Source organism: Rhinolophus hipposideros (assembly GCF_964194185.1).
Source record: "Rhinolophus hipposideros genome assembly, chromosome: 6".
Lineage (NCBI taxonomy): Eukaryota > Metazoa > Chordata > Mammalia > Chiroptera > Rhinolophidae > Rhinolophus > Rhinolophus hipposideros.
In genome coordinates, this window is record NC_138052.1 from 25,753,050 (window position 1) to 25,775,236 (window position 22,187).

A 22,187-nucleotide genomic window follows, 5' to 3' on the forward strand; every position below is an offset into this window, starting at 1 on the left:
AGAGAAGAAATCACTTGAAAATACAAAGTAGGAAGATGGATGTTGTGGAGGCGGAACTAATTCCAAATAGTGTTTTCCCTCTAAAGTTTTCCATGAGATGTCAGCCACTTGTTGAGTGTTAAAATACTCTTCAGCTAGAGAACGCTGTATTTCCTTTGGCATTCCAGGCAGTTTCTAACCAGTGTTTGCAATTTGAAACTATTGCCAAGCCTAAACACATCTGGTTGATTCCAGGCCACAAATAGCTCTGGAATGCCTTCAACACCTTCCATAGCTGCCATACTTAAAAAGTTTATTTCCAAAATAGAACTGACAAAGAAATTTATCAGACTGATGCCCCACAGTTAAAGTCAGAAATGTGTCATACAGAGCAAGCTGTATCGTCATAACATACATGAAGCTATGTGCTTATATTTCCTAATACAAACTTGCATTTCAGCAAATTAAATTAAAAATCACCATTAGTAGATTCAACCCCATTTTCATTTGCTAAGTGTCATGTTATGAGATTAGAAACCCATTCGACACACTTCAGGTATTCAGTTATATGGCGAGATATAATTTCAATTAGTAATCAAATATCTTTAATAATGTTATTGAATGCCTCTGGGGCATGCTACTATTTAGAAAATGCTGTAGGCTGCTATATGTTATTTTATTAACAGTCTTTATTTTACTGGAATGTCCAATATAAATGTAGTGATGATAGTTGTGGTAAGGTACACTATTAGGATAGGAAGAAGTTATGTACCTGTAAAAGAAATTAGGAAGACATTTGTTGGTGACTACTCGTTGTACTGGAAATAAGGAAGATTCTAGTGATCTGTTTCTACTCTATAGCTAATAGTCTGAAGAAAAAAAGTATAATTCAAACCACGCAAGAACCACTCCTTAACTTTTGGAAAAGATGTTTTGAATGAAGTAAACTGGATAAGAGAGAAGAGAATTCCAATGGAACGCCAAGAGTTTTGAAAGAAAGCGTGCTTTTTCATTTGATAAGACCATTGCCATGGGAAGTTCATTTAACAGGAAGCAGAAGTGTTATTTGGGAAAAAGACAGAGGTTTTTCCTTCCAGAAAACTTGAAGTTGCTGTATACGAATTTCGTCTCTCTTGGGTGTTTTTGGACCTTAAAGAAAAGGATGCCAGTCAGAAGCAAGGATAAGACATTTCTGATAGTGGCAATTCATTCACAGGGGCAGGATGGTGCAGTGTTAAATAGGGAAGATGGGTTCTGGAGTCTAATTGCTTGGGTTAAATCCATCTTTTACGACCAGCTGTGCAGTCTCAGGGCTGGTCACCTCTGTGAGGACCAAGGTCATTGTCAGTAAAAGGGAGATCATTTGAGGACCTCACTTGTGGACAAGGCCTAGGGGTAAAGGAGACAACATAGGCAAGAACAGTGCAAGGATCGCGTGTGGTAAGCAATTAATGTTCAATACTTTTTTTGCATTCGTTAATACATTTTCAATAATTTCCCAAGTTGTAAGCAAGATGCATGTATCAGGAGCAGAGTACATGGAAGAAAGGAATCTAAATGGAGAGAAGAGAAAGTGCAGATGAAAAATTTCTTGGTGCTTCAGTTGCTACAGCATGTGTTGGTAGAACCGTCCTACAATCTCCTTTAGATACTAGGGTCTCATCAGCTCAGGAGCACAAAAAGGTCCACCAGATAGGTCACTTCACTATCGGCTGTGTGACTAATTTTGAATGAATGTCACAGTTAATATGGCTCTCTCTTTTCCCAAGGAACAAAACACAAAGCAGTGTCCTTAGAACAAGCATTCTCCAGGACGTTTCAAGGCCTGTTAGGAATCTTGGGGAATGCCCACTAAACTGCAATCTGTTATGTAAATATTCTATGGTTACAGGCAACCAACTTTTGGGGAATTCATTTGATAATAAACAATATGCTTACAATCAAAATATATTAATTTGCATTATGAACTAACAATCTGAAAGAATAAAATATTCAGCTACTCTGTCATGCAAAAGATAGAATTTGGGAGTGCAGTGTGGGTAGTCTTCACCTATTTTATGCACTAAATCTCCAGAAGTTTCACTGGTATTTAATAAATTCAATTTAAATAGGAACTGACTTGGATATTCTCTTTTTAACATGTTCGATTGGTTTACCTGATTCAAATCAAGACATCCTAGAATTAAATTTCCACATGAGTAAGATTCAGAAAAAAACATCTAAATTGACACTGAATGATCAAAACTTTTGGGGGGTAAATTTTTTCCTAATATTGAGGTTCATGATTCACCTGACAGCTAGAATGATAACTAAAGTTAATAGATGGGAGGTTTCGGTATGAAAAATATTATCCTATAACTGAGAAACAAAATTGACTAGTAATTTATTTAAAACTTTGACTTTATCTACTTAAATGAAGAAAGCTTTTTACACTTTTCTCAATAAGGAGGGTTTAAAAGCACCTACCACGATGTCTCAATAGAAAAAGTACTCAATAAACGTCAGATTTAAATTTTGGTAGAATACAAATGAGTTCTTAACAGTACCTAACAGGAGTTTCAGATTTTCTATTTCAAAGTACTTGTTTGTGACAATGAATCCTATCAAGTCAACATTTATGTAACGTTTCTTTCCTCTGTCCCAGGCCCAGGTCCCAGGAAGAGAAAGCAAGCAATACACCACTGGTAAGAAAAATTAAGCATTATATCTTTGGTGTCTGTCTAGAAATAAATTAAACTGATTGAGGTAAATGCACAGGATTTCAAGAAGTAGCTCATAATTGCTTTCTTAATTTAAACTATTCTATATGTTAAACTGCAGACAGATGTAACAAATACACTTTATCAATGACACATTCATAATCAACACATAATCAAATAATTCAACTTCATTTCCCAACCTTAGAATCAATCAGCCCAAAGACTATTCTCACTTAGAATTTTCATATTATTGCGTTCTCAAAGTATTACTAGTATTTAATGTAAACAAATAAAAGGCTTGTGGGGTCCAATTAAGGGAGGAAAATGAACTAAATTTCCACATAGATCATGAAGATAGAAAAATTCATGAAGAACTTCACTTTGACGGAACCTAATACACTGACAGTAGTAATGTCATGAGAAGTTTGGTCAAGAGACCAAAAAGTCAACACATTGGAAACTTGACAAGCCAGGAAGCCCACAGGAGGATAATTAATCACGCATTTAGAGAAACCATTGGATGGTTAGCATCTTGTTGCTAGGCAATCTTTCGAGGCAGCGGATCTCCCATCTTAAAGGATCAGAACGTTTTATTTTTATTTTTAAAAATACAAGATGTTTTCCAAATTGATTATGCATATTTGTGTTTGTCAACTTTTGGGTCTCTCAATTATCTATATACCTATGATGTTTATGAATTATGTAATTGATAAAAAATAAAGATATTGACTGGATGTCAATATGTATGATAGCCCTCACTAAAATAAAAGTTTTACACTCACCATGTAGTAAATGATAGAGTTTGCATATGGTCATATAATAAAACCAATCAGAGAGGGAAAGATGCCTTCAGTGCTGTGTCTATTGTAGCTGAATAATGAAATACAAAATATATTTGAGGTTGATTAAAATATTAAAGTAAATTTAGGTATGAGAATATCTTTACTTTAAAAATACTTAAATAGGACTTGGCACTAAAGAAAATATCTTTGCTATCTACCAAAAAGGACAAATGTAGGACAATTTTGGCGTTTCAAACATGAATTATATCACGCAATTATAAAAACTGTTGAGATTTGTTATTCAACTTAAGTTGTCTTTAAAGTATCATTAGTTGAACTTTTAAAATAATAGCCATTAATATCAGACAGTTGAAGAAAAGGAAAACTGGGTTGGTTAGAGTAAGAACACCGTTGTTTATCAACCTTGCTCTCTTCACAAATAACCTCAACACTTCTTCGTTATAGAACTCACCTAACTTTCCCCCCACTCTCAGGCTGATTCTGGTCACTTGTGCTGTCTCCTGCACATACCCAGTGAGGAAAAAGGGAAGATGATAAGTACACGTGCTTCCCAAAGATCGTTTTCAATCTCTCAAAAGGGTGCCAAGTATTTAGACAGTCAAAATAACGACAGAATGTATGCCCATTCATTTTTCTTCATTTTTCTTTGTCTTCTTTTGTCTCTTCATCACTTTTCCCCACAAAGCATTAATGTTAAATTATTTGTTTCCTCTATATTGAAATGTTCAATACTAGATTTCCTGGTTTAAAATGAGATTTTTTTCTACAGTTTCACCCTGCCAATATTTTGATTGAAATCCTACTCTTTCTTTTCCCATCTAGGGCTAGTACAGCGTGCCAAATTTCTAGTGGGAAAAGTTGGAGATGGCTTAGAGACAGGGATGAGGCTAAGTTACTTTGTTGTTAAGGGTGGAGGGAGAAGGAAGGGGGAGGGAACACAGGCATAGCTCCACCACAGAGCTGCAGATTGGATCTTGGATTGTGGGAACTAATATTACTTCCCATGATGGTACTTCACCTTTATTTGAGAAAATTAACCCACTATCTCTCTACTCTTAGGGAAGAATTAGGCTGCTATCTGGTCAGTTCTGTAATTGCTCCAATCTGAAAATAAACTAATTAAATTTAGAAAGTTTTATTTTAGTCCTCTAAATGGAAGTAGTTTCAGTAGCTTATTTGGCCTATTACTTTATGTATGTCTTTTCTTTCACAGAACTAATACTTTCAGTTTATTCAAAATATGGCCAATTTATAAAAACCAACCAGAATCACACCTAAATCATGGCTTACTTGATTTTTAGACGATGAAATTAACACAGGATTGACTAAACTTTTTGTTATTAAGCGTTTACTTACGTAGGTTCATCACAGCTGAAGTATTTGAAATTATTTTCAATAACTGAATCGTGTCATGCCATTTCATTGCTGTGGCCATTTAAATACACCTTTGACCTGATTTGTGAATTTGGTGTACGGATTAACTCAGAAGATAGAAAGACAAGCACACTCATAAACACATGAATGATCCAATAAACAGACAACAACAAAAAGTCCTACTGAGCTAGGCAAAAGCGTTATTTCTTCCTTGTTGAAGGTATCAGCATATGTTACATCTTATGTTGCACAAGTGTACGCATTAAATATTATGAAATGTACAGCAGGCTGGGAAGCTCTAACTAGCTAGTCAAAGTCACTCATACCTGTGTGTTCGTATTTATGTCGCAGAAGGGAACTGCTTTTCTGGAATGTCTTGTCACATAAGTCACATGCATACATGCCACTCTCTGTCTTCTTGATCTTCTTTCGAGATAGACAGGAATCGGAGTCTGTCATGTCATCTAGGCCTGACATGTAGTCTTGTGCTCCATCAAGCAATTCTCCCTGTGATAGAATCAAATAGTTCAACACAGTCTCTTCTCTTTGTATTTATACCAAACAACTTCAGATAGGCTGACATTTGCAAATCTCAAAAGTGCTTGCTATTAATCAATCTAGTTTTTTTTAGTACTTTCCATAAACAATAGAAGACAATAGATGAGGTCTCATATTTCAAAAACATAAAAGCCTTCTGTGCCCTAGATGGTAGAACTCATTGTTTTTAAAGGATAGAAAATGGTCAGCTCTGAAAGTGAGAAAAATATGAAATTTTCTAAAAAAAAATCCTTAATTTTCTTTATATCAGGACATATCCATGAGTGAAAATTCAACATCAGAATTTGTGTATTTTCCAGTGTGCTTAACTTTAGAAATGATCGGTAGCTGCAGAGACCTCATTTTAATTGAATATTATATTTAGGTACAAAATGTTATTATTATGCAATCTATTTAAATGTATGTCTACCAACTAAGGGCCTCAAGCTATATTTTTATATTTAATTTTCTAATTTGAAATAGGGAATATTAATAACACTTTTTATCAATGTTCTATCTATGTTAAAACAGCCTTCAGCATTGAGCAATAATGAATGTGGATCAGTAAATTATTAAATTTCTTGATATTTATTTTGTCTTGATCCAAAGGAGTGCAAACTTGCATGATAACATACATTTCCATTTGCTAGTCCACAGTTCAGTTTTCTTAGACTACGTTTGCACTAATTAATATTAGAGAAGATTAAATAGGCTTAAATACATTTACAGAGAGGGCAGATGTACTATAAATTGGAATACTGGAACAGCTGTTATAGAGGTGCACAGCTACTTATGCTCCTATTTTGCAAAAAGGGATTATATTCCATGATGTTAAAACATACCTGCTTTTGTATTTGAAAAATCATGAATTATTTACTAGTTTGAAAATTATAAAAAAAGTCATGTGGAATGTACAAAATATTTTTACAAATATTCTTCAAAATAAACTATTCCCTATAAAATCAACTACATGTCAAATTTATACTTGCATTATTGCAAATTGTAAACATCTGTAAAAGTATGTGACTATTATAAATGTTAACGTTTAGCATCTAGGTAAGTTACAGCAAATATTGTTATCAATGGATAATTCTAAAAGCAGATGGATCGATCTAAACAAATCTAAAAAATAAATATTAAGTTCTTTTTTATCTTTTTAAAGGCAAATATGCTTAAATAGTAGTGTTCCACTGTTTCTCCATTTAATTTTCTATTTGGGGTTCGAGTTAAAACAAACTCATCTCTTTCTGCTGAAATCATAGACTTGATTTTTTCACTACGATTTTTTCCCCCGACATGCACATAAATGATATAATTTTCACCTCCTCTTTTCATAGCAAAAACATATGTTACATTACCTGAAATCCTTGTTTCCGTTGGTACTTTCTCCTTTGCTGCATATCAGCAAAAGTAGCTGCTCCAGTTGGGTAGGTATAGGCCATATGTGGTAGGAAGCTCATCTGATCCAGTCCTGGGTATGGTCGTAGCCCAGGGATACTGGTCTGGACTGGTGGCATGAAAGTGGCAGGGGGAAATGCGCTTTGTGGAGGAAGAGCTGTGTATAAAGGTTTGGCACTAAATGGGTTCATGCCGAACACTGGGTTAGTGCTTTTGTTGTCCAGATTATTTGAATTTGAAAACTCTTTCTTGATAAAAGTCAAGTTTAGAGGCTCATCTGAGTTTTCAGATGATGAAGAAATACTGTTATGGTCTAAACTTATGCTGCTAGCTTTTGTTTTGTTCTTTGTGGCTATAATACTTTTGGGTTCTTTCATTTGTTTTGGTAATGACAAGTCCAAAGGCTCAGCCTGGAGCTCCTCAGAAGAGAAGCTGTTTGGAGTGTAAGAACTACTGTGGGAGTTTTTAGAAGATGTGGAGGAAAGATTTAAGGGAGAAGGAGTGTTACTCCTTGAGTGGTCCAATTTTTCAACTGGTTTAATATTGGTAAAATGGGAAGGTTTTGTTAGCCTGAGAGGTGGATCACAATTCGTAACACTGTTGTGGAGTTCTGCTATAGACGGTGATGTTATAGAGTCCACAGGTTTTACAGGAGACCTGGGTAATAAAGAGTCTTTTGTGGGAGGGTTGCTGCTGGGAGCTAAAGGCTTGGAGTTCCTTTCCAGTGATGGTGACCTGGAATTTGAATACTGGTAGACTTTTCGTTGCTCAAACCATTCCTTCACAAATTCCTGAGGAAGGCCCACAGCAATGGAAATCTTCAGCAGTTCATCAGAGTTGGGCTCCATGTTCATAGCATAATATGCTTTAAGTACAGACATGTGGTCCTTGTATGGGTTGATGGGGCTTGTCATTCCTTTCTCAGAAAGTACAGATGACAAGAGGAGGGCTTTATTATCAACAAAAACTCCGGCTTTGCTGGGGACTATGTTTTCATGAGGTTGCAGGACGGCCTTGATCTCTTCATTCATCTTACAAAGGTAACGTTCATGCTGATGCAAGGGAATGGGGCCAGGAAAACTTTCTTTACAGAACTGGCATGAAAATGGAGTGGATATGTTGTGGTTCTCAATCATTTTATCATCGGTGACCAAATCTATTAAAGTACGTAACTTCTCTTTCTTTATGTTACTGATCTGTCTCCTTGAGTCCGTAGTCAAGCTCTGGAGGCAAGCTTTGGCTTCGTTGACTTTTTCTAGCGTGTAGTCAATAATACTTTTAGTGGCACCATTATGACTCACTACTGGGAGGCCTACAGGTGGAATATTAGGAGAGGTAACTCCTTGTTCCTCAGGTTGAGAGCATGGATCCTTCATGTGATAACCTTTCAACTTTGAAATTTCTTCAGCCTTGCAGTCCATTTTTTGCCTGGAAACCGTATTGTCCACAATCTGTAGAACCTTTTGTACCTCGCTTAAATTACTATTCATTGTGGGAAATCCAAGTAAAGGGGCTTCCATCCCTACACCTAAGTGCTGCATTGGACTCTGAGCAGACGGATGAACTCCTAGAGGGCTGGTGGCTCCAAGTGCACCATTCATAAAGGGACTAGTGCCGCTAAACCCGTGTGTGGCCATAAGAACTTTATAGTCATTGAAGTCTAGTGGTTCTGTTTTAATTTTCAGTAAGCCTGTTTGTTCAGACATACTAAGTGGTTTTCCATTCTCCAATTTGTTTCTTAACTGGGTAATGGCTGAATTAGTAGGGGAAGAAGAAACAGAATTAGGGGAAGAACCCGTCTTGATATTATTTCTCATTCGGCCATTTACAGAGATCAAACCAATACATTTCTTGCTGCTGATGTGAGAACTGTAGGAACCAGAATGGGAGAAACGTTTCTTGCAGTTTGGGCACTCGTATGGTTTTTCACCTAGAACGATAATTAAAATTAGCATTATATTTCTTTGACTGAGTAACAAATGCAGTTGTCTACCTAAACAAGAATCTGTAACAACCAAAGGAAAGGAACACAATGGGGTACCTCTACATTCTAGGTGCTTAGATTAGAATTATGTGGCCATAACTGTTTCTGGGCTTTATCTACCCTGGGAGGACATAATTCAAGATGTTAGCAGTGGAAGGTGAGGGCTATCTATGCCTTTTTCAGCCAAGATCCCAAATCTTGTCTTGCCATCAGCAGCCTTCTATTTAAACATAGTGTCAGATTAATGTGTGGTCAATAGCACAATAAAGATGTCACGGTATTTAAAGGGAAGTGTAGCCACGGCTTTGATCAACTCTGTGGAGGTTCCATTGATTCCACCAATCCAACTAGTCCTATTAACATCCAATTTGGTAATAAAATGCTTGGCAGAGCTATCAAAATAGTTATAATGGAGAAATCTCAGTGGCAGAACATTGTTCTGTGATATACAGCTCTCAGGAATCAAGGAACACGTGTCATATAAAAAGCTCTTCCAAATTTTTCAATCGTTTTCTTTCACGGTTAGGTATCACAAATGAATATCCTTCAGAATTTGTCACCTGAGTTTCTTCAGGTCAAAAATATTTATTCTGTAGAAGGGTTTTTAAAAGGACGAAAAGGAGCCTGTGGATTTTGTAACAAATCAATGTATTAGCAATTTTTAGGAAGTGTAAGCATTCCTCCTCTTGCTTATCACCAAGATTGTGCTGTCGGTGGTAACACAAGTCTCGTGAAGACAAGGCAGGTACACATAGTTTATGAAATAAATGGGTAGTTCCAAAAGCTACAAACGGGATTGTGTAAATTTAAAGCAACCTTTTAAAACTCCCCTAATGAAACAAAATGAAAATGCGAGCACCAGCACCTCTGCTACTCACCACTGTGAATTCGCAGGTGTTCCTTCAGATGGTGTTTATACTTGAAGGCCTTGCCGCACTCTGTGCATTTGAACTTGCGATTACCTGCTCCTTGGGTCAGCATTTGGTGCTATAAAAGAAAGAGTGACATCAGTTTTGTGCAGGAGGAACAAAGGAAATTTGTTGCAAATATTTTTAAAAGGCCTCTATTTTTCAGACAGGCCAAAAGGTTTGAGTGCACGTTTATTTATTTGCCCAGTCTTTCAGAGTTGCAATAAAAGTGATAATGTTGGCAATAAAATCGGAACAACAACAAAAAAAAGTGTTTTCACATGGTGCATCCAACACTTGCTTTAGCATTATCTCTGTAGTAGCTTTTCCAAAATGTTTCTTTGAGCCTTTGGAGAGAAGAAAGCATAATTGCAAAGATGTTTGTGGTTCTCTGTGTTTACTGCAAATTCTAAAATCTGAAGATTCCCTGTTGTCAGGCAACTATTTTGTCAAGAAAAAAAATAAATACTATCCTGAAAATTCTAAATAGTCTCCCAAAAAACTTCCCACAGAAATAACTGATTTTATCAATTATCTCATACTGAAGCAATACCAAATTTGAAGAAGAAGGGGAAAAACCTGACACACAAACAAGAAAACAATCGTTGACTACAAATAACACGATAAGCATGTTTCAATAACCTCTTCCCTGTGCTAGTAGCAAATGTAAACCTTGTTTTTCCTGAGGTGTTGCATATCAGATTTGATTCATTATCAAATGTGAGAGACAACATCTTGGGTTATAGCTACTTGAACAGTTTTATCACAGGTCAGTAGGAAAGACTTCAACGACTTTTCATTTTCCTTTTTCAGTAGTGTGCTAGGGAGTAGGGACAAAAAAGAAAAAAAAAGTTTGCTGAAAAGACAAGTTAAAAGCAGTGAAGATATAATCAAACACAGCTGACCTTTTTGAACAAGGGGAAAAAAGCACTGTGACTTAGAATCCTGAAGGAAAAAAAAAATACAGCCATCCACTCTGGATGCTCAAGGTAGGAGGTCAGCCTTTTTCAAGCAGCAATGACACAAAAGCCTTTTGCAAAAAGACAGCACAGAAACGGTATGACAACTGCTAGGGTGTGCTGAATCTTCCCACATTCCTAGTGAGACAGATGGTGTTACATGGGACACAGGGAGGTTTGTTCAAACAGCAGCAACCTTCAAAGATCAAGCGGAGCCCAGCCCGCCGAGCGCCATTGAGGGACCAGCGCTCATATGTTGCTGAGTTGCATAAACAAACAGCAACAGCTGCTTTGTCTCCCCCCTCAGCCCTCAGAGGACTACTATAAACTTTAGTTGTGCCACTGTTAATATGATACAATCATTTTAATTTACTAATTGTAAATGCCATGAGCAAATGAGGGGACTTTTCAACACCAAAGCTACCATTCATAATGCGCCAACACAATCACACTTCTGCATGTGAAATTTAAAGCAGTTATGCTAGATAAATATCTAGACACTTTCTTTTTTTTTTCTCCTGGAGTTTTTGTGCATATAAGTGAAGGGAGATAAACTGTTACATAAGTGTAACTATGCCAGCATAGTTTTTATAACTGAACTTTGAAAAACATTCAGGTGACAAGCCCAATTAGATTTAAATGGAATGATTTCTGTGAACCATCCTCTTAAAATAGTAAAATTCCATAATACAGTACCATCACCATTGCTTGATTGTTTGGCTTATTCACATTTTCTTTAGTCAAAAAAAATAAAGCCCATAAGAAAAAAAATAAAATTTTTATAAAATACCCTATTTAATAATTTTTAAAACAGATATGGTGGCAAAGCTTATATAGGGTGATGCCAGCTCTGTAGGGCCAGTTATTGGGACTTAAGGCACACCATTTCTGTTACCTTTGGAACATACCATAATATCACTCTGCAGCCAATTCTCCCAGGAGGACAGAAAGAGCAATTTTGCTAAAACATTTAAGAGACACCATGAATCAATCCTATTCAATCATGTTAAGGATTTAAGAAGCTCTGCTTACCTGTCCAAGACAGAGATTTTATTTTTAACACAAATAAACCCAAAAAAGGCAGAGTAATTTTAATGTTCAATGACAAATATGAATGTCAAGAAGGGATCATTTTTAATGTATATCCAATATTTTAGGATTCATCCAGTTTACTTTTAATATATACACACATCCATGCTTTTAAAGTTTTTTCCTTAAAACACTTAATTAGATTTCATAAACTAGTAGCAGCTTGTACCAATACCCTAAGTAATTGAAGGTGTTATACGACAAATGAAAGAAATACACACTTCTTTTACTACGACTTAGATCCTATATGAAGAAAAAAATCTAAGTAAAACGGGGTAAAAAATGGAATTAAAATTGCTGAGATGTTTAATAATGTATAATTAAAATGCTACAATTTCATTCACTTTTTGTGGAACATAAAAATGAAACTAAAGTCAAGTTAAAGTGCAAATAAAATTTCTAAATTAGAAATTAACACACTCATTCGATCGTGAACATAAGACTATTAAATCATATTAGAAGAGACCATCAAAAAATCATTTAGACCTCAATTAAAGCTATTACCATTAAAAGATCTGCATCTTCAAAATGCCATGAAAAATTAATAATGATTGCCAATCAAAGCAATATCGTTTCTCTAAGGGGTTATTATAGAAAGAAATCACTTAAAACCAACCCCCCACCTGATCTGTCCCTGGCTTGTGCGTCACCATATGCCGCTCGAGCTGGGTGCGGTAGGCAAACGTGTAGCTACAAAGAGGGCAGGAAAAGTTCTCTTCATTCTTCTCGTGGCGGTACTTGATGTGCTCCTTCAGTGATGTCAAGCGCTTATAGCCCCGGTCGCAGTAGGGGCAGGTCAGCAGTTGGGCAAAAGCATCTGGAGTTCCAGGTGGCAGGTCTGTAGCCGAGAGACGAGAGGGAGAGAAGCAGGCCAAAAGGTCAGTAAATCAATGGCAGCTAATGGGCTGACTGCCCGGGATGGTATGACAGGAATCACTGCAATCTGCTCCACGAGAGTGCCATCATTGCACTCGGCCTCCGTGCACACCAGTCCCCTCGCACACCCAGGACAGACTTGTTGGAATCAGCTCACACTGCGCTAGAAAATTAATTAATTACTTGAGCGTTTTTGGGGGAAATTTAAACAGCTGATAAATGAGAAAATTCTCTTCAGGTGACTGAAGGTTCGTAGTAAACCTTTAGTTACATATGACTCAGGAATTCACAGTGTGAAGGAGGTTTTCAGGTACCCGGGAAGAAGAACAAAAGGTTAGGGTCAGGATTTCTAAACTTTTTTTTTTTTTCCCTCAAAAGTGAAATATTTCTGAAAGCTAGGAATCAATTTAGATATTTTTATCTCTTAGAAATAAGCTCTAATTGTTCTTGTTCTTTATTGGACGTACAAATGACACAAATTTGCTGACAAAAAAATTTCACAATACCCTAAAATTACAGTTCTAATCTTTGCTCATGAAATTCCATGCCTCTGCAGCTGTTCTTCAAATTTTAAGGTAAACACCCAGGCATGTAGTGCATTTGTAATTGTAACAGCTGCAGAGGTCAGTATAGTGGCTAAAAATGAATTACAGCCTCACCATTTTCTTCTTGCCCATTGGCCTCTGGCGTGCCAAGGCGAGACAGCTCCTCAGGGGCTTCTGGGTAAATAATGGCTGTGTCACTACGCTGAAGGTACTCCTCAATGCTGACTGCATGGCCATCGCGTTCCTCCAGTTTTCTTTTGGCAAAGTATTCCTCAAAGTCTGATGTGCAATTTGCATTCTTAACTGAAATCATAAAAGGAAAAGAAATGTCTTTTCAGGGCCTTCTTCCTTAGGAGCCCCAGCCGGCTTACATCATTGCTAGTAAGAAATCTTGACTTGCAAAAAGACTACCAATACCGAGTTTATTTGTAAGAAATGTTGCAGATGACCAGTGATTGGTTGAATGCTTAGTTTCATAAAATAATGTACCCCCCCAAAAGAGGACACTTTGCTTTAAGTTCAATAAGCACATTTTCTTTTCTTCCAGGAATACTAGTCCACATAATTCACAAAGAAGGGAAAAAAAAATTTACAGAAAATTTTTGAAAAGATGAACTACATTTGAAGATTCATAAACAGGAGAGGTAATACGAGCTCAAAGCTACATTAATAGTCTATATAAAACTTCCTTTTCTTTTAATAAAGTTATACTTAATTTTTTTATTGTCCACTAAACTTAACGTTCCTAACCACATATATATCATGTTGCTAAATATAAGCTTTTAACCCTCCACTCTGAATATCACAGATGACCAGGACTACATAGTCTGAGATAGATGTGAAATGACATATTCCTAGAGAGATAATAATGTGACTTTGTTTTAAAAAAATCATGGAATGTGGTAGTTTATCTTTTCCTATAATTTCAATATTTGGCTCAGTATTTTAAAGCTGCTAAAAATACAATTAAGCTTACTACTGATAGAAATAAAATAAAAAGTACAGAATGAGTTAAGAAAACGGCTATATGGCTGTGTGATTGTGATATTATTTTTAAATTTTGTAATTATGACCCTATTCTCATAAAGTGAATAACAGTTATAAATCAATTTTGGAAACGTGTCAAAAGATTATGTATATTTGAAACTACTAGATATGTTTCTGAAATAAGATATTGTTTAAATATCCTAAATATATATTTTTTATGCATAAGACAGAGTTGGAAGACTAGCTATTACATTATACTCTAGTATAAGTGGTGGGGGAAAAAAATCCTTTGCTTAAACAACTAATGGTAAGCCCTACTTTCATAGTTTCTGAGAGCAGTTAACCTTGATTCCATTGTGAGATTCTGCATCTCACCTTCTCTACCATAAAAGATATTATAGTACTTGCCATACTAATTCTGCTTGGCAATTTGTGGCAGGGGTGATGTTCAGCAAGTCAGTCCAGTTTTACTTTTATTTTTGGCTTTTACTATTAAGAACTTGTGGATTATAGATGAGAATAGAAAGTGGAACCTTCCATTAATTCAAGAAGTATTTACTGAATGCCTGGTATGTGACAGTCATCATGTCTTGTTTTGACAAGCAAAAAACAGATTCAGTCTCATCTTTCTGGAAGCCATGAGAGTGGTCGATACAAGTGATATTATCTCAAAAATGAATATAACGTGACAAACTCATATAAGACTTAGGAAAGGACATTGTATGGTGGTATGAAAGAAGTAACAGAGGGACCTGAGAGAGTCTGGGAGATCAGGAAAGCTTTAGTTAGGAAAACCTAACGTTTAACTTTAGGCACTGAGGAAGAGCAGTGGTGTTTGGAAGTAGCATGGAACATTTCCGGATCTAAAAGGAGAGTGCTGGAGTGCAGAGAGAAGTGGAGTAGTGTGATGTAAGGGTGGAGAGGCAAGCGGAACCAGACTATGCGGCATGTGACAGCCATGTTAAGTATTTGGGTTTTATTCTAAGAGAAACAGGAAGCCATTGAAGGGTATTAAGCAAGGAGGATGGTTGGATGAAATTATGGGTTATCTGTATTTTTTAATGACAACTCTGGCTATAATGTGATAGGGATTGCAGGAAGAGAAAAGTCAATTCTGGGAAACCTGTTAGCAGTCTCTTGCCATAGGCAAGGCAAAAGATAAAGGTTAAGGATGTGGTGATAGAAATGACAATACGTGTCTGGATTTGGAGAGATACTTCAGAAATAAAATCACTGGACTTGGGGAAGAATTGGTTGTGCCAAAGAGGGTGAGGCTAAGGTCCTCCCTTAGATTCAGGTTTTTCAAATTTGATATATAGTAGGTGGCATTCACCAAAGCAAGGAACTCTGGAATTCTAAAGACTTGAAACTATGAACTAGTACATTGGATAAAATAAAACTGGGGAACATTACACTTTGTAGAGTAGTAAACTAAGTGCTAGCAATGCTAAATATGGAGATCTAAAACCTTTCTCTTTTGCCATTCCGAATTCTGTTAATTTTAACAAGAGCAACCATGTGATTCTGAGACCCATATTTCCTTCAAATGCAGGTTTAGAATGTGCAATAGTGGATTAAGATTTTTATATCTTGAAATATTGCTTAAAACTTTTCTTAGAATCTAAAATCTTAAATATTTTCTTAGGAGAATATGGACAGAGAGTCAGCTCACTTTTCCACTGGTATGCTCATGATGCTATAGATGTTTTCCAAAGGTTACTTATCGGTGATGATTGTGATGGTGTCGTTTAGTTTCCATCATTAAGTCACTAGAGAGGATGAAGGAACTGCCACCTTGCACAAACTATTTATTGTTTTGGATCATCAAAATAAATTCAGATATATCAAAGTTCACCTTTTGTTTTTAAGGGCAAGAAAATATAAAGTGGACAAGATGGTGGCTCCAAGATTAACCTTTTTGGAACAACTTGACTGATTTGACCAATGACTGACTTGCTTTTCAGCACTGTGGCAGTAGAAAGTAAAGTACCAGCTCTTTTCTGAACCTAGACCTACTCAAATGTTAAATGTTTAAGACACGATTTATTTAAGTTTTTCCAGAACATTGTCCCACTCGAAGATCCTTAGTCTTAGTAAACATGGATGGATGTACATTTAACATCCTAATTTTATCTTGATATTTCAGCAACTATTTGAATTATCTGGCTATCTTTACATGAATTTTCATTTGCATATGAATGTTTCCATCAGAAATGTAATCAAATGCAAATTCAATTGGATTTGCATTAATAGCCTTTTGGCTTAAAAGGGAGGAAAATTCTGATTTTTCTGGATAGGCAAACTAAACTGCATGTAGATACACCACCGGTGTTTGGAGAGGCAATTCACTTGCTAGATCAAATTTGACCATGCTAGACTTCTATGTCAAGTGTGATGGGGACAAAAGACATCAAATCATGTGCTTTCATTAAGTATCACTTTTGATCATCTTTGTATGCTGAGCATCGAGTATCTTGCCTAGAAATTAGTAGGCTCTCAAGAATCATTTATGTAATATATGTGGAATAAATTATGTCCTTAACACTAATCTTGGTGTAGAATTCTTCTAGTAAAAGGAAGCATAGATAAGATACTACCTACAGTTGAGCTAGAAACGTAGACCTACTATTCAAGCAACTGTAGAACAATTATGCGATAAGCTATAGTGGAGAATCATACTTACAAGAGTTCAACAGGGCCCAGATGAGTATTCAAAAAGGGTTTCATGAAGAAGATAGCACTCAATCATTTACATCTATTTGCTCCAGCAGGATTTTTACTCATGTGGTATAGATATGCTACTAGTTATATATCTCAATATCGAGAGTCACTTAAGTGGGCTTGAGTCTAGTCTTCCCTGAAGTCGGTATAACCATCATGGATATAATGTGGGTTTTCCCTGGTGCTGCCATGGGTACTAGTAACATATGGCTTTCCTACTTAGCACCACGACATTCTCCTTTGCCTGAGAACAGCTTCCCATTTTCTTTATTGCCAAACTTTATGACACCCAGGGCAGCTGCCATCTTGTTGCACCATCTTGCTCCCCTAGCCACGGGTGATTAATCAGCACCTGAAGTGAACCAATCTTAAGATCTTCATTCTTCCTGCCAAACTATTGATTGGTCCAGGGGTAACCAACAAATCCAACTGAGTTTAGTAAATCCCTTCCCTATGGTTTTAGGATTTTGTTCCAAAGAGAACATCAAGGCAGTTTTGTTTTGTTTGTTTTTTTCCTCCAAGTGACTATAGCTATAAGATGTAGAACGAAGGAATTGATATATCCCATGTAGAATAAGAAGATTTATGAAGGGAGAGAATTAAGAGGATATACAAAGACAAAGTGGCAAGTCCAGACAGTACATTCCTAGCTATATTTGCTCGTGAGGCCAAGCTGTACCTCTGTCCTTCCAGTGGCTCTGTTTCCAGCCCTCCTTAGATTCTGTGAGCTGGAACATTCCCTTTTCTAACTTTAGGCTATGTTGTGTTTCAGTCTTCTAGGTCCCAAATCACTCTAATTGTTATAATACTAGAACAAATAATGGGATTATATTCTGCTTATTCTCAAAATTGTTAGGAAGAATGAAATTTTGATTCTATTTGGAAGTTCACATTTTTGGTTTTTGCAAATATTTTATACTACTATATAGTGGACACAGGAATGAGGTAGAAAATTTGCTAGAAAGTTATAGAATTTCCCACTGCATTTTTCTAGTCTAAAATCAACCTCATTTTCCTTTTTTTTTTTTTTTTTGGTAATCCTCTTCAATCCTTGGTATCCTTGGAAGAACTGCCAAAACACACTGACAAAGGATATTTGCATGGTATTTATGATCAAACTATAATAAAAATTCACAGGAAACCTCAAGTAATTTCTTCCCATACCTCTCCAGAGATTTTGCATTTAGTCCTAAAATTTACCCTAATGTCTTGCAAATATCTCAACTTTCCCTAAGGTCAAGTAAACTTTTCTCTATCTAAAAAAAGAATTTCATTAATTAAAAATGTTTCCTCATAGCCACATGTATTTTAATATTGTTAGGGTAAATTTCTAGGTCCCTTCAAGTCAGAAAACCTCAAATTTCTTGTAAATATGGTGGTCACTCTTACTAATGTTGCTTATTAAAGACACTTTCATAAATATTTTTATGACTAAGTTAGATATTCATATGTTTACACAGATAATGGTAAGTATCAATATGGGCTGACTTTAAAAATTATTGCCTAAAAACAAGCAATGGTAGCAACTCTAAATAAAAGAGATATATTGGGCTTCAAATCAGTCACTCCCCCCTCCATAACTGACTTGTTGTAGGGTACTTTCTCAAAGATTCTTAAAAGTGAGTTTTACTCAGTGTTTACAAGTAGTTAAATTACAATGAGACCTTGATTCTTAATCCTGCTCCCTTTATGTTTCCCTCTCTTTATTTTTATCCTCTCGCCATTTATTTTATTTGCAACAAGCATGTGTTCATGTAGGAAGACAGGTACTCTATTATCACTTGTCTAGTATGGGTTTAATTTTCATTAAAAATTGAAGAACTATATTTGAATATTATGCTAAGCCATTTTAATAAACATCAAAATGAATAAATAATTCTTTTGGAAAGGAAAATATCTTGGAGGGCCTAGAAGAGCTGAAGCAAGCATATGTAAAAAACAGAATAGAATCACTCATCCATCCCTTTGTTTAATAACTGTTTATTGAGTGCTTACTAGGGCTAGACAGTGTGCTTAGGGAACAGGACAGTGATGTTGATTGATAATTTTTCCTCTTCTGTGAAATTCATATTTAGAGACATGTACATAAAATGGTTGATATGTATATGTAAATATATATATAATGCATAATATATATAATGTATAATATATATAATGCATATATATAATGCAAAGTATATAATGCATAATTATATATAAATGCATAATCTATGTTATACTGAGGAAGTATATGTATATATATATAGATCTATCTATCTATATACTTCCATATATATATACATACATGTATATATATGTATTTCCTCAATATAACATAGAGATTATGCGTTTATCATATAATCTGGCTTTTACTCAGTTCATACGTCCAGACAAAGGGACCAGAAGAAGCAATTACAAATCGAGGTAACTGTGCTCATCATCGTTTTGAAAAGCAGTCTCTCATCAACAACATTTTAGATGACGAAAAAACAGAAAATTATTTCTAATTTAGTCATTTGTATTGAATTTTTTTAGTTTAAAGAAGCCCATACTCAGCATTTATTAAGGTATATAAATTCTCATGGCTCCTTTGTTTAAAGTTGACTAATTAATGGCATATAAGCATTTCATCGTTAAAAATGCGTGTGTGCCTTTCTGCAGAAGGCTTCCAAAATACATACTGGCACGAGATATCTAAAGACAACCATGAGGGAAGAGGAAGATCTTTTTCTCATTACACAGCTACCTGGGCAACCCAACAGAGCCTCCAACTGCTAGAGGTGTGTGTAAAGCCAGGGAAGCTGGTCAAGAGCGACAAAGGGCAGCATCTTCGCTGGTCTCTCCATGCCTGCTCTGACGTGGCTTTCTCCTGGGAACACATGTTCAGATGCCATTGAGAGCTGCACCCCCCACCCTTCCCCCACCCCCCACTGCCATGTGTAAGAGCTTTAGGAGAGAGTGTTGCAGAAGGAACAGGGAGATGGGAATCTACTCCTCTGCGAAATCAAGCAGCTCCTTAAACAGCAGAAAGCAGCCCAGCCAGGGACAGTCTAATTTTAAAGTGAGGTAGGGGATTGTGAATATCAAGATTTAGAGACTACTAACTCTTACGCAGTTTTGATTGCTATGTATCCATACAGAATCCATGCCTTAAAAAACAAAACAAAACAAAACCAAGTTAGGCAATATGTATTATGTTTCATATTACTGTGGAATCTAAAAAATTGGAATTGGTATATTACAGAGAAGATTCTGAGACTATTTTACTACATTTTAGAGGGATTTATGAAGTAAGGTGCTTTTGCCCAGCAATCCAGTGAGCTTTTTATAGGCTTTCTGTAGAGACACATGACATGTTAGGATGCTCTAAGGCAGTGGTTTTCAAAATGTGGTCTCTAGGCTCGCAGCATCAGTATTACCTGGGAACCTGTTTGAAATGCAAATTATTGGGATCCATCCCAGACCTTTGAAATCAGCAATCTGCGTTTTAACAAGTCCTTCAGGGGATTCTGCTGCATGTCCAGTTTAAGAATCACTACTCTAGGAATTTAATTCTCTCCCTCACCTGACTAAATAAGACATTCAGTAACAAGATTTCAGGAAACAGCCAGGAATTACTCCCATCTCAGGTACCCTTCCTGACTATCTCACCCTGAGGGCATACCCTCCGCCTCTGTTTATTAAATATCATCTGCATATCTCAATTTTTTAACTTATCATATCTCATAGTAATCTTTCATTTACACGTCTGTGAGCTGATAGAGACATGGGTCATGTCTTATTCAGGTTTGTATTACCAGTGCTTATACAGTGCCTGGCACACAGCTAATGCTCAATAACTAACTATTTATACCAGTTTCAGGGTTATTGGACTCCTCCTATTAGCTCAATTGTTTATATTTTTTAATCTTAATAGCTTCATCTGTAAAAAGAGTCAGTATATACTTTCTGGGGTATCTTCAAAGTTTCAGAATTCCATAATTTCAGTTAATGAATTACCTTAATCAATTTGCTTTTGTACTCACTGGCTAGGCCTAGAAGAGTTTTATCTGTATTCTTTTCAATTAAAAACTCAAAGCAACAAAGCTTTCTGATGGAAGAACCACATATACAGATTAAGACAAAATATTTTGGAGTTGCCTGGAAACCACAGACGACGTCACAAGGAAAACAGTGCTAATTAAATAATTGTTGAATGAATGAAGGAGACACTCAAGAAACTTGGGATATCAGTTATTTCTTGTGGGAACTCTTGCTGTGAAGTGGAGATAGCTGCTCCTAATCGCAAACAAAGTTAATTAAACCACAACATTCATTAGCCAGGAAGTGACAGGCTCTTCTTAGTGTACACCGATTATAGTCTGAAAATGACCCTCCCGTCTAACATGCCAACTGCTACCTCTGTTTTCCCTCTGCAGAACCTATCTTTTATCCTATTTTTGAAAACTCATCATATGAAAGTAACTTAAAAATTTGAAAATTATAATTTGCATGACATATCTGACTGGATGACAAAACTGTTCCATCGTACAGAAATGCAACAGATATGCAAAAGAAGAAAACGACATGCTTTATAATAGTATGACTCCTTGTGAAGTATTTAGGTAGTAACTGAATTATCTGATAAACTCAGCTTGCACAATTGATTAACACTATACAACCACACAACCCTTGTTGTGAAGTTGATCACAATCAAAATTGTGTGGCTTTCTACCCCATGTAAGAACACTAGCCAATTTAAAAGTTTTAATTTAAACTCGGTGTAAGAGTAATAAGAGGAATTGGAAGTTACTGAACCAAGAAGATAATAAAGGTACAGAAACTTTCTTATTCTTTTCCCTACTTTCTCTATGTTAATCATAGGACTCATAGAATTTATGCTTAAAGAGGCCTAACCTCTTGCTAGCCTGCTAACCTTACCATGAAAATTACCCATTTAGGAGAGTTATAACTTGCTCCATGATGTTTCTTGCTCAAGCAAAATTGTCAATCTAGGTTTAGATCTTTACCTGGTAGTCAACTATTCTGGAGATACCTGAAAGGACTTTGTAAACCTGGACAGAATGGCATTTCTACGGGGTATTTAAGATGTGAATCCCTGATTCCACCCTTCCCATCCTGTCTTACACTCTGCAATTCTCCTAATGCATTTTGTGAAGTATAAGCTGGTCTGGCTGCATAATTTGTGGGGCCCAATGCAAAATGTCAGCAGCAGAGCATTAAACCAAGGGCGAGGCCCTTCCAAACACAGGGCCGTGCATGACTGTGCAGGTGACACTGCCAGGATACTGACCCTGGCTATAATATTATGATGCAGGACCCCTGAGAACCTTCCCCTCCCGTGCCAAC

The 22,187-nt window shown here is 36.2% G+C and overlaps 1 protein-coding gene across 1 annotated transcript in view; it reads right to left on the minus strand.

Moving 5' to 3' along the window:
* The window catches only part of ZEB2 (zinc finger E-box binding homeobox 2), a 122,663-nt gene that overhangs the window by 1,327 nt on the left and 99,149 nt on the right, over positions 1-22,187 (minus strand). The window contains exons 5-9 of the mRNA XM_081051845.1: positions 13,266-13,454; positions 12,354-12,568; positions 9,653-9,761; positions 6,751-8,720; positions 5,182-5,362 (exon numbers count right to left, since the gene is read on the minus strand). Of these exons, the coding sequence (XP_080907971.1) occupies positions 5,182-5,362; positions 6,751-8,720; positions 9,653-9,761; positions 12,354-12,568; positions 13,266-13,454 (2,664 nt within the window). The remainder of the gene's footprint in view (positions 1-5,181; positions 5,363-6,750; positions 8,721-9,652; positions 9,762-12,353; positions 12,569-13,265; positions 13,455-22,187) is intronic.